Source organism: Eurosta solidaginis, chromosome 1 (assembly GCF_040869045.1).
Source record: "Eurosta solidaginis isolate ZX-2024a chromosome 1, ASM4086904v1, whole genome shotgun sequence".
NCBI lineage: Eukaryota > Metazoa > Arthropoda > Insecta > Diptera > Tephritidae > Eurosta > Eurosta solidaginis.
The window spans coordinates 142,853,644-142,867,473 of NC_090319.1; the positions used below are offsets into that span (position 1 = coordinate 142,853,644).

Genomic DNA, 13,830 nt, shown 5'->3' on the forward strand with positions numbered 1-13,830 from the left:
TCCGCGAATTGAGCTGCAAGCCTGTGCTAATTTTGGAGCATTAAATTAAATTTAATTAAAACAACAAACAACAATAATAACTTTATAGATGGTCAATATGGTGAAACAGCTAAGCCGCCGCCTCAAGCCAATGCGCCAATTTCCATGAATTCGCCATCGCCTCCAGCAAGGACACCGCCAGGGAAAGATGTACCTGGTGGTCCCAATCCGATGACTATAAACAGGGCAAATATACCTAGCTTGCCTCATACTTTGTGTTTAATAAAGTTTGTTATTTTTCTAGACTGGTCAACCACCAGTTTCAGCTACGCCACCAACATCAAGTACAGGCGGTGTTGCAGCTCCATACCAGCATACAGGTGAATAGCAAATGCCACCGCAATCGTGTCCAATGCCACGACAGTCTGGTCTAATGCAGTCACAATCCGGTCAAATGCCACCTCAACACCATATGCACCAGCCATTTGGTGGCCATTAGAAACACGGTCCTCCAGGTATGCCGCCCGCATCAACTGATCCAGGTGGAGCAATGACCCCACATCCAGTTATACCAAGGTATATACCACAACAGCAACCGGTTTATGCAATGCCAGGATAGCAGCAGCAACAACCTCCCCAGGCTGGCTATCTGCCAATGCCACAAAATCCGGGCTATCCACCACAACCTCAACATCCAGGTTATCCTCTACACCAACTAGGTGCACCACGTGGTTACATGGGTCAAATGATGCCACCAACACAACCTGGACAGACGCCAATGCTCAGTCAACCCACCCAAGCCGGGTCAACCCCCAATTCCCGGACACGTGCGGACGTCCTGGTTATAATGTATGCTAATACAAGTAATAATTTACAAATTTGCTGATGATTATTTTTGTGTTATTTTCTTTAGCAACCACCTGCACATGTTACTGGTAAATATCAACAGCCGCAACAGTATGATCAAGCCCAACGCCGTTTAGATCCCGATCAGATGCCAAATCCGATAAGCGTTATCATTGAAAATAAAAATAGCGCTGGTGGTGCTTTTATTACTAATGAACAGGGTTTATTACCACCATTGGTGACCACAAAATATGTGGTAGAAGATCAGGGTAACTCCTCGCCACGTTAAGTTAGGGATCGATAATCGAAATTAATATTTTGTTTGGCAATTACATTGATCTTTCTTCTTTGCAGGTCGTCTTTGTATTGCATACCTGCAACAGCTGATTTATTTAAAACAACAACTCTGTCCATTACACTTACCGTCTCACCAATGGCACGCACGGTTGAGGGTGAATATGAGCCAACCATTGTAAATTTTGGTGAATTGGGTGCCAGTAGATGTAATAGTTACAAGGCTCATATGCAACTTGTAGATGCTGGTCGTCGTTTCCAATGTTTAATGTGTAAAGTAACAAGAGATGGTAAAAAAAATCTTTCACTTTTACTTGTGTTCATTGATCCATATTTTTTCCCGACAGTGCCAACTGCATATTTCCAACATTTGGGTCACACCGGACATCGTGTCGATAAATATGAACGTCCTGAACTTGTATTGGGTACAAGAGTATTTGTGTAAAAAATGTTTGGGTACCGATAGCTCTCAAGGTAAACCTCAACTCATATCCAACATCAATGCCTCGCATTCAATTGTGGACGCTGTACGCACTACATTGGGTTCACGTAGTATTGACAAGCATATTGTTGATTCCAGTGGTAAGGCCACAATTTCAAATGATGGGGCAACCATTACGAAACTATTGGATATTGTGAATCCAGCCGTAAAACTCTAGGAGACATCGCCAAATATCAAAATGCTGAGGTAAGTTTTTTGTTATATTAGAATGTGTAGAATAAAAATGTTTCTCTTATCAGGTCGGCGATGGCACCACTTCAGTAGTATTTAGAGCATGTGAAATCTTAAAACAAGTTAAGCCATATGTTGAGGAAGGCGTGCATGTAGGTATCATCATTAAAGCTATACGTAAAGCATTACAATTATGCATGATAAAATATGACATGGCTGTATATGTCGAAGCGCCAATCAAAGGAACAACAAAGTGCTTTATTGGAAAAATGCTCTGCCACAGCAATGTCCTCCAATGTCCAAGATTATCAGAAAATTGTTGATGCTGAATGGCGTCTCCTGTACAATAAACTAGCTAAGTAAGGGACCAATGTTGTGTTTTCTAAACTACCAATTGGTGATGTTGCTACACAGTATTTTTCAGATCGTGATATGTTCTGTGCTGTTCATGTACCAGAAGAAGATTGGAAACGTAGAATGAAAGCTTGTGGTGGTGCTGTTATGACTACAGCTAGTGAAATTAATTCAAGTGTTTTGGGTCAATGTGATTACTTTGAAGAACGTCAGGTTGGCGGTGAGCGTTTCAACATTTTCCAAGGTTTGATAGTGGGTTTGACATTAATTTTCTTTTTTATAGTTTATAATTATTTAAAAGTTGCGTTAATGCTAGAACATGTGCATTGATTTTACGTGGCGGTGCCGAAAAATTTTTGGAAGAAACTGAGCTTCGTTACATGATGCTGTAATGATTGTGCGGCGTACAATTAAGCATTATTCTGTCGTTGCTGGTAAGTCAAAATACAAATTGAAAAAAATGGCTAATCTTAAATTGTTAAGTAATGTTATGAAAAGATTGTGTCCAACTCCGGAAGAAAAAACTATAAAATTTGTGTCAGTGAAATGATAATTATTGCTTTTGGTTGTAGTTTTGAGGCATCGTCTTCGAGTGCCTTCTGGTCGTATATACCGTTTCTTTTGCCAACTACCTGTAAGGCGTTAAATTGCTCAGTAACGTCGCCGTGTACTCGTTCAGTGTAATGTGTAATGGCGACCCCAAGTTCCTCGTGGAAATAGGGGGTGAGGCGGGATGGCTTAGAAGGTTTAAAGTGATGATATGAATCGTTCCCGAGATGGTTGTTGTTGTTGTAGCAGTGCTTTGCCCCACCTAATAGGTGCGACCGATCACAAATTGTCATCGATATCCTCTAACGGGAGTCCAAGGAAACTTGCTGTATCAACAGGTGTGGAGCATAATGAAAGGGGTGTTAGAGGCGTTGGTTCCACATTACAATTAAAGAGATGGTTGGTCTCATGTGGGGACACATTGCAAGCGGGGAATACATTTTGTATATCGGGGTTGATTCTGGATAGGTAAGAGTTTAACCTGTTACAGTATCCAGAACGAAGTTGAGCTAGAGTGACTCTCTTTTCCCTGGGGCGTATGCGGTCCTCTTCCGCAAGTTTTGGGTACTGTTCTTTGAGTACTGGATTCACCGGGCAATTCCTAGCATAAAGGTCCGACGCCTGTTTGTGGAGTTCACTGAGGACCTGCTTGTGTTTTTTTGCTTCATACGGCTGAGTTCTCAGGTGTCGTATTTCTTCATAATGCTTACGGAGATTCTTCTTTAAGCCCCTAAGTGGTGTTGGATCAACAATCAGATGTCTGTTGGGATGCCCAGGTTTCTGGGTATTCTACAGAAACTGTTGGTTAGCATTTCATTTCTTTCCCTTATTGGGAGTTTTCTCGCTTCATTGTGCAGGTGGTGTTCCAAGGACATAAGAAGGCAGCCCGTAGCGGTTTTGGGGGCAGCATTTTGGCAGGACTGTATTTTCTTCCAGTGAGTAACCTTTAGGCTTGGCGACCATATCGGAGACGCGTACCACGCAAACGTCTATTTATATTTACCCCAAGTACTGCCGATTTATCGAATTATATTAAATATTTGTTACAGCTCTGGATTTTCGTTACAATTACTAGTGCACGCTCTCCAAGATGTAGATCCTGATCGAAAGCCATACCCAAAATTTTCAGGTGTAAGACAGTCGGTAGGGTAATGTCATATGGTCGACATTTGGCGCGGCCATGTTTTAAATAAGGTCACCGATGATTTGGTTGGTGACAATATCAGGTTTCAATACCATAGGCGTAGAAGCAATAGTGACTGCTGGTGGTAAAGGTAGCTATTGATATGTAGAAGTTAAGCAGAAGTTTGAATAAGAGTTTTTAAGTTATTGCAAAAAAAGCGTTGAGGATTTTTAATATCTTACCAGGTACCTTCGTACGTGTTTCTAAGAATGAAGAATAAAACCTATTCAAACTCAATTTTCACCAGGACAAAGCCGCTGAGGCTTCGCTATACTTTAACATACAATACGTTACCCCATTTTAGCACAACTATCATTTTTTGATTTTATTAGATTTTATAAAATGTTTCTTCTTCTACAGTTCCATTTCGGTATTGGCTGGTAAATATGGCTTTCAAATTTTCTCCATCAATAACTAACAAGGTGGAAGAAATCTATGCGCGTAAATCGCAACATATTAGGGCGACTCATGATAGCATATAAACTTATAAGGTGTAAAATTATATCCATTTACACACGCGGTTATATGAACGCACCTAGTAATACTCTTGATAAACTTGATTGTTTTTCAGCTGTATTATTTACAAAAAAAATTTTTTGATTGTTATACAAATTAAAAAATACCAAGATTAAGTGAAAAATCAAAACTAAAACGCCTTTACTTGCTGATGTTGGATATTTTTGATGAAAATGCCGTCTGTAATGTCTGCAAGGTTGCATTCCTTTGAGTTTACCGCGTTTACACAATGAAATGTGCGCGTAAATTTATACAAATTGTGTAAATGATTTTTCATACAAAATTTGACAGCTCGTGCGTAAACTAGATAAATTTATACGTTTACACACTTTATAAGGCATTTATACGGTTACATGAGTCCCCCTATTATCTTGGTCGAGCGTTTCTTCAATAGCTCTCTAGTGGTGATGGTGACAGCAGAGAAATCCAACTGTTTACAAATGTTACACTTCAAAAAGAATCAAAATATCTGCCATTGCGTCTACGGCTCAAATACTGACAGTCTATGAATGAATCGAACGCACCTAATTGTCTGCCTAACGGATAGTATACATATTCATCAAATCGAAAATATTGTACCAAACAAACTGGGTCTGAATACTGAAACAGTACACATATTCAAAAACGATGAGATGGCTGTGATAATGGTATAGGGTGAGTTGTTGAATAACATACGAAAGCCACTTTAACCCATCTATATATTTGCATTACAGCTAAAGCTTTACAAACAGCAAAAATTGCTGACGCCAAGCAATTGGAAAAAGCAGTGAAGCATTCATCACACTGTACGGATGGTTCAAAGTTAGAAACTGCTGTTGTAACTGCAGCCACCGACACAACGGTCATCTCTACTTCGCTGAGTAGCGGCTCGTCCGACTATCTATCGAAGACAGTATAATCATATCTTTTGCCAACACAGGTTAGCGATGTGCTTGCACAGGAAAAGATTTCAATTGGGAAACAAAAACCAATTAAGGGAGTTTATGTTATTATTAAAGTACTTACTTTTCTTTACATCAGCTGTATTAATTTAAGTTGCAATTTCATGTGCATATATAATAAGGGATGTCGTGATAAGATTGCTGTTGGAATTAGATTTGAAACCAATCAATACTCCTGCTAAGAGTTGCAGAATTATTTCTTGAATTGAATATTCTTGATCTGAAAAAGGAGTAAACCTAATCTGAATTTCTACTAAGCTTTAAGTTGTAGATTATTCAAATAATTGGAGTTTTTTCTAAAGCTTAAAAGTATTTTCTGCTCGCTTAGAAAAGATTTCAATTGGAAAACAAAAACCAATTAAGCGAGTTTATTTATTATTAAAATACTTACTTTTCTTTATATCAACTGTATCAATTTAAGTTGCAAATTCATGTACATATATAATAAGGTATGACGTGATACTATTGCTGTCGGAATTAGACTTGAAACCAATCAATACTCCTGGTAGGAGTTGCAGAATTATTGCTTGAATTGAATATTCTTGATCTGAAAAAGGAGTAAACCTAATCCGAATTTCTACTAAGCTTTAAGTTGTACATTATTCAAATAATTGGAGTTTTTTCTAAAGCTTAAAATTATTTTCTGTTGGCTTGGAAAAGATTTCAATTGGAAAACGATAACCAATTATGCGAGTTTATTACTAAAATACTTACTTTTCTTTATATGAACTGTATTAATTTAAGTTACAATTTCTTGTACATATATAATAAAGTATGTCGTGGTACGATTGCTGTTGGAATTAGATTTGAAACTAATCAATACTTCTGCTAAGGGTTGCAGAATTATTGCTGGAATGGTTAGATTTAGAACAATAATAAGTCCTACTCTATTACTAGTCGTACATTTTTAAGTTCACCAATTACGACAGCAATCTGATTCCACGACACCTTTGAATATTTTTGATCTGAAAAAAAAAAGTAAACCTAATCTGAATTTCTACTAAGCTTTAAGTTGTAAATTATTCAAATAATTGGAGTTTTTTCTAAAGCTTAAATTATTTTCTGCTCTCTTAGAAAAGATTTCAATTGGAAAACAAAAACCAATTAAGCGAGTTTATTTATTATTAAAGTACTTACTTCTTTTTTATATGAACTGTATTAATATAAGTTCCAATTTCATGTACATATATAATAATATTGAAAATAATAAATATTGAAAATTAAATTTTTTTGGTTCATTTATTCATACGGCTGCTCCAGGTAAAGTAAATCGGCAGGTAAAATTCAAGTTATATGGCGGTTATATAAATGGTAAAACCGCAGTAAAATTTATTGTCAAAAGACTGAAAAATGTAGAGTGAAATGACCGAAGAAATGACCGCCATTTGACGAGCATTGTGACATGTGTGAGCAGAACAGTGCTATGCTCATATCCTATAAGTGGGAGCGAAATGCACGATCACAATAATAGGAACGAAACGGAAAATTTGGTCACAAAAGTGCATCGCCCCATGCAAAATGACTATGAATATAATCGCTGCAGAAAGTCACAATGACCGTAAAATTCCTAGTCAAATGACGTGGAGCGTTTTTGCAGGGTGGTAACTAAATTTACTTATGTACATTACATAAAGTACATACATATGTATGCATGTATGTATAAGAAATAAAAATGTAATTATTTTATTCGCAAACAATACGAATTAAGCCTTTTCATTGGGATTGTAGGTGGTTGCAAGGCTGCATTTAAATTTATGGACATGTGTCAGCCAGAGGAAATAAAAGCAAATATTGAAATTGGATAACACACAATAAATAAAGTAATATTGGGTATTTTTCTGGACTACGGGGTGGAGGGTTGTGGGGTAAGTATTTCCCAACGACAGGTTTGATCAGCAAAGTCAAAGTTAAATTCACATGACATGACTAGCATCAATTCCACCCTTAAATATTGTAACCAATTTAGTGCAATTTCACTTATTTGCAACCTTCTAACGTTCGTATCGCTAAACTGTTCAATAAATAACTCCAATATTCAATAATGCAAAATGGTCTTTATTAAGGTACGCGCACATTACGCTGCGCGACACGTAGCGGCAGCGGCGCCTCACAGCAATTCACATTAAGCGGCAATCGAGCGGCACATTGCGGCAAAAGTTTGTGTTTATTTTTGTTTGCAAAATGGACGACACAGTTTTTGAAACTGTAATTATTTAATTTTTGTGCGAAGAAGACGAAAGGAAAGGAAAAGGGTCGTGGCTATAGGTCCAAGACATCTCATCCTCAAGATATGAGGAAGGAGAGTTCCACACTCCTTTGCCCAGATTGAAAAAAGATGGTGCAAAATTCTTTGCATGTATTCTTATGAGGCAATTCACACCTAGCGGCAGCAGCACTGCGCGACACTTCCCAACGCAGTTTTTTTGCCTAGTTGATCAAATTTTCCGCGCTGTGCCGGGTCGCGCAGTACTGCCGACGCTAGGTGTGAATTGCCTCATAAGAATACATGCAAAGAATATTTTGTAGTGCAGTGCAGTGCTGCGTAGTGCAGCCTAATGCGGCCTTACCTTTAAAGTACTTCACAATAACACTGATACTTCACAACCAATAGATTGCATAAATCAAACTGATTACTGCTCAGCTTTAACTCCTTTTATACTTTGTGATGTCTCGTTCGCATACTTCCAGGCGTTTCTTCTTCTAGAATTTACTCCTTCTTTAACAGCTATAAATTACAGATGCACGTTTATAGCTTCTCATATGCGCGTGTATGTGTGAGTGTTATGTAACGACCGGCAAATGAAAACTTCAAACACTTATTTTTTTAATACATTTAATGAAACGGAACGAATGAATTTCACTTATACAATTGAAGTTACATTTATAACGATTATAAAACATTTATATTAGTCAAAGTACAATAAAATCGAAAAAGGCAAAGTAAAAGGGCAAGTAACCAAGTGCTGAAAATTTGGTGTCTTTTCTCGGTGGATTTCATTGTTTACTATATAGTTTAGCAGCTTAAATGGAGGTTATGTTGCGAATAGAGTGGAAGGCAGTGAAATAGGCAGTCGAATGACATGTAATGAAGGAATGGTGTTCGGAGTTTTTTCAAAGTTAATAAAAATTAAGATAAAAGTTTTAACATAAATAAAAATATTTTTTTAATACAACAAAAACGCCCTATATATATTCTATATACATAAATTCGTAAGGATTATCTCACTTTAAAATTTGAGCTAAATAATCCAAAGTTTTTTTTTTTTGAAACTGAGTCGAGAACTGTGCGTGTGAATGTGCGAATTTTCACCGATCAGCTGTTGGTTGCCCTACTTGGTAAGATTTACAATGGTGGCTGTTTCTTCAATTCTGTGAAGTTGGCTGTTGTTCACTATACGGGCGCTACCAGATTGTTCGTTTATTTTGTATAGTCGTTGACCCTGCCAGACCGTGTCGTTTTTATTACGTTGTTAGTAACAGTGAGTGATATTTGCACAAATGATTGCCTACTTTTGTGAGCATCTCAGATGCCCTTCAAAAAACGCGAGTACTCCATAAATAATGTAAGGAATACTCCTTTGGGAGTATAGGAGTGTTCCAAAACTAAACTGTATTCATACAAAAAATGTGCTCCAATTAACATTGCGATGTCATAGGAGAGGAGTAGGTGATCCCACTCTCGCTTTGTGTGTGAGTATGCCATTGAGTACATTCGTGAGAGTACTTTCCAAAGTACTTTCACTGTAGTACTCCATGGAGTATCCACAGAGGACATATGCCAAAGTACTCCTACGCGTGCTTTAAATATCTGCCATTTTGGTGGTTGGTTTTTAACTATATGTAGTTTTCGGGTGTAGGTAGTATGTATTTGCATTTTATTTGGTGGATATATGTAAATATTATGTTATAGTATTATATTTTTGCATCAAGTGTCGTATATATGTTTAATAGTAACCGTGATAAATGGGAATTAAAACGACTTGGTTTTCAAACGGAATATTTCATTATACTATACTATGCATACATAAAACCAGTTACGCGATTGCATTTTATCAGAGTTACCATAGTAAATTTTATTATCAGTTATTTGTATGCAATATTTTTCTTTTGGCAACTCTGTTCGATTGTCATCGTGTCGTGATCACGGTCGTTAAAAAACGAGCAATGATCGGCTGATGGTGGTCCGCAAACGCATTGCAAAGGAGTATTGTTAGAGTACTCCAACATGAAGAAAATGGATCACGTAATCCAACAATTTTTGCAGGGTATATGCATGTGTATGTGTGAAAAATACTTTGCTGATGATGGCATACTTTTGCGAGCATCTCTCCACTGCTGGCATGCACATATGTGTAGACATAATGATTGATTTGTTTATATACATACATGCCACTGCTTAGTATCGGCTTAGAGATGATAGTAGCCCTTAGTGTTGCTAATATTTGTCACGCTGTCCTCCACCTAAGTCTGATCGTCCCGATCAGACAAATTTCCTGATCTAATCGCTGCTAGCCTCTCGAAATGAACCATCCTTCTATTTCGCGGTTTCCCAATTGTTTGTATGCGGTAGATGGCATCATTGATCCTCTTTAAAACTCTGCACGGGCCTTCCCAACTGCACCAAAATTTGGATGGAGCACCTTTCCGCCAGTGAGGGTTGTATAGCAGTACCAAATCTCCCTCCAAGAAACCTTCCGAATTATTGTTCTTGTCGTACCTGTGTTTCATCCTACTACCCACTATCCTGGATGCTCCTTCACACTATGTTCTTTGGCCAATGAACTGCTTCGTAGAGCTTGATCTTGACGGATTGAGTTTCCATCATCAGTATCGTCTTTACGTTTCACAACAGTAGTGCACGCTGGCTTGAAACCACCCTTACATTCTTTCTGGGAAATTCTATCCTTTTCTTAGTGCATCCATTAAGCTTTGTCAATGCCAGCGTTTTTCTCGCGGGTACCGTAGGTTTTGATTTGTTTGGCCCATTCATTCCATCAACCTTTGCCCGATTTACTTTCTTTGACAATGTGGTCTCTGTTGAATCTCCTCCACTAGCATTCGTTTACTGCTGAACCCTTTCTCCAAACTGAAGTTAAGTGGTATATCCTGGTTCTTATAGCGCATAATCCTTCTCTGCATATCGATCTTGATCTCATGGTCAACTAAGAAGTCCACCCCCAATATGACTACATGAACAATCTCTGCCACAACGAATTTGTGTAGAATCGTGACCTTTCCATTTAAAAACACACATACCACTTCTCCTTGGACTTGGTTATACCCGCCAGTGACCGTACGCAACCTTGCTCCAGGTAATGGCTTTACTCTCCTGTTGACCAAATCAGATGGGATTAAGGAATGAGATGCGCCCGATATCACAGCCGCTTTGCGAAATAGATATCACAGGACATTCAATAGCTGGGGCAAGTTTTCGATCTTTACTTCTGACTCGCTCTTGTTTTTCTTCTCCAGCTTTGCGTTTACGACCAGGCAAGTTGGAACTACCAGGACCTGTGCTGCAATGATTAGCAATGTGACCTGGCTTACCGCACTTGAAACATTTCATAACTCCGCCATTTTTCTGTTGTGATCCCTTCAGCGCCTCCACTATTGTGTTCACCCAGTCTGGCCTTTCCACTTCCACACGGCGTGTTTTGAAAACTGGCTTACACAGAAGCGACGCTGTTTCCTGAATCAGAGCATGTGATATCGTTTCTGCGAATATAAGTTTTGGGTTTGCGAATGTCGCTCGATTCGTTTCGAAATCCCGTATTCCATTAATAAAGATCTGGATTTTTACCCTTTCGGTGTATTCCACGGGTGCGTCCGCATTCGCTAAATGTGCCAGACTTTCAAAATCCGACGTAAACTCTTGCAATGTTTCACCAGTCCTCTGGAAGCGGTTCAGTAACTCCATTAGGTATATCTGTCTCCTATGCTCGATTCCGTATCGTCTCTCTATAGCGCCCATCAAGGCTTCATAACAGTTCCCTCGCCCTCTGGAATGGTTTGTAAGATCTCAGCTGCAGGCCCTTTCAATGCCATGAACAGTGCAGCAACTTTATCATCCGCATTCCAGTTGTTCACTGCTGACGTCTTCTCAAACTGTAGCTTAAAGACCTGGAAACAGAACCGTCAAAGGATGGAGTTTTTGGCCTATTTAGTTGCAGCTCCTGTATACGTCCTCTCAATGTTTCAAACTCGGCATCGGTTTTGTCCTCGAGTTGAAAAATTTTTGTATCTTGCGCCTCCAATTTCGAGGAAATACGTCCTTCTTGCTCTTCCAGTTGAGAAGAGATCTGCGATGATATCTCTGCTGAAATTTGCGCCGACATTTCGGATATCCGTGCCTCTTGTGCTTCAATCTTCGATGTTATACAGTTCTCCTGCGATTCCAGCTGAGATGACATTTGCGATGGCATTTCTGAATTGCGTGTCTCCTTCGACTATTTTAGTCTGTTTTACCATCCCTAATTAAAAAACAATATGTCAGCAGGAGAAATGTAAGTACTTTTGTGTAAATATTATAAAAAATCTTAAATAATGCATATGACTTCGTTTTGTGACGTCGTCGCGTCAAGTTCGGTTTCCCCACAACTCAACCGCGTGTTATAAAGAGACTCTGTTCATGCGGTTGAGAATAAAATGGCTGATAGTGCGGGATTCGAAATGACAATAATTTAATTAAAAGCTTTCAAAATACTTAATAATTGTGCGGTTTATCAGTTCGTTGTAAAAATTATGCAAATTGTGCAAAAAATTCTATTGCTATTGCGCAAAAACATTAAAATAAAAATACGCAGTTTGTGCAAAAATACATTAATTGCTATCGGGCAAAATAAATTTATCATTACAATGTTAACAAATACATTCATCATGAAATTTAATTAAAAATTACAAGAAATAAAAGCATATACGTAAAACTTTCGTTTTACACATATACATAACTGTTATGAAATCTAAGTGCAAGTAACGGAACATGTAACGGGGTAGAGATTACCTCATATATAATTCACAAAAATACATATAACACCACTGAGGACAAATAACGGGAGAGAAAACATCTTCGTATTTTAATGTACAGTCATGTACACATGACGAGTGAATATAAATTCTTTAAAATATAACACTAAATACGAAGACTAATTGAATATAACCTGACGAGGTGCCATTTAAATACCATTTTACAAATCACGGATAGTCAAATACTAATAGCAAGCTGCTACACATGGTTCCGGCCGAATTGGTATTACCACTGTGTACTGGTGGAGCTCAATGTGCGTCTATACAACCTTGGAAATTTAATCCATTAATTAAACAACATTAATATTGATAATAACCTGGAATATGTGACTTTTAATATAGTCCCCTCCATTAAACCAAATTTCAAAAAAAAAAAAAATAATAATAATAATGCATATTTACTCACTTTTTTTTCAGAAAAGAATCAAGGAAACGTTGGACGAGGGAGGAGACGCTTCTTTTGTTGCAGTGCTACAGTGCCCGAAAGGACGAGTTTAAGCATAGCAGGAAAAAGAAGTATGCTTACGTTGCTTACGTGAACGTGTTGGAAGATATGTTTGGGCGAGGCTTTTTGGTATGTTTCTTTTACAAAATTTTGTATCCAAAAGGTTGATTATGTTTTATATTGATTTCGTAGGATACCACTGTAACACTAAAGGCATTGGAGGCGAAGATGCGCACACTTTTGATAGCGTATAAAAGCGTCAAGGACAACAACAGGCAGACCGGTGCGACATATTGCAAAGCTCCATTTATGGAGGAAATTAATGAGATTTTTGGCCGTGAGCCAATAATCTCAAATTCTCAAAGCCTGAATTTAGGCTCAAGAATTCAAAGGCCATTATCTGAGCGCTGTTCGTTGGCTGCTGTTGGTAAATATTTCACTAATTGGTCATCTATTAGTTTCTCTTAAATACAATATTTGTTTATATTTATTGATAGGGTCATGTTTACTTCGTGATACCCTGTTGTTGTCCAGTGAAGACTCATCATCGAACACCGAGTCTAAGCGCAATATAGCTTGCACATAAAGGTGTTTGTCGACTTGCAATCACGATCCTTTAGGAGATGTGTCAGCGTCCAGTGGAAATTCATTTGCCAGCCCAGAGTCATTGTGCTAAGTAGCCTCCAACCGAGTACCTTTGACTATTGGAACAAGCAATCCCCGAAAAAGAAAGAGTGCAAAGGAGAACTATTATGAAAAAAGTTAGAGTTAAAAAGAAAATTTTACGAGGATATCAAGAATATGATTTCGGAGAAATTAAATGCTCCTTAAGCCAAGGAATTCACACTTTTGTGTACTCAGTGCATCTGTTGTATAAACTCGGGAGAGCGTGAGCATAATGTGTTGTGAAGTACCTGAAAAATGCTGAAATACACTTAATCAAATTCATTTGCTTAAATATATTAGTAAACAACTTGTACGTATGTTACGCTTACACTTCAATATTTCTACAATCAACTTCAATTGT

General features: G+C 38.0%; 1 protein-coding gene and 1 pseudogene across 1 annotated transcript; both read left to right on the plus strand.

The window, feature by feature from the left end:
- Positions 1–1,258: 1,258 nt before the first annotated feature.
- Positions 1,259–2,080, plus strand: LOC137238648 (T-complex protein 1 subunit eta-like; annotated as a pseudogene).
- A 9,741-nt stretch (positions 2,081–11,821) lies between these two features.
- Positions 11,822–13,437, plus strand: LOC137238649 (uncharacterized). Its single transcript, XM_067763791.1, has 4 exons — positions 11,822–11,838; positions 12,776–12,932; positions 12,996–13,230; positions 13,301–13,437. The coding sequence occupies exons 1-4, from the start codon at positions 11,822–11,824 to the stop codon at positions 13,387–13,389; spliced, it is 498 nt and encodes a 165-aa protein (XP_067619892.1). The 3' UTR covers positions 13,390–13,437.
- The last annotated feature ends 393 nt before the right edge of the window (positions 13,438–13,830 follow it).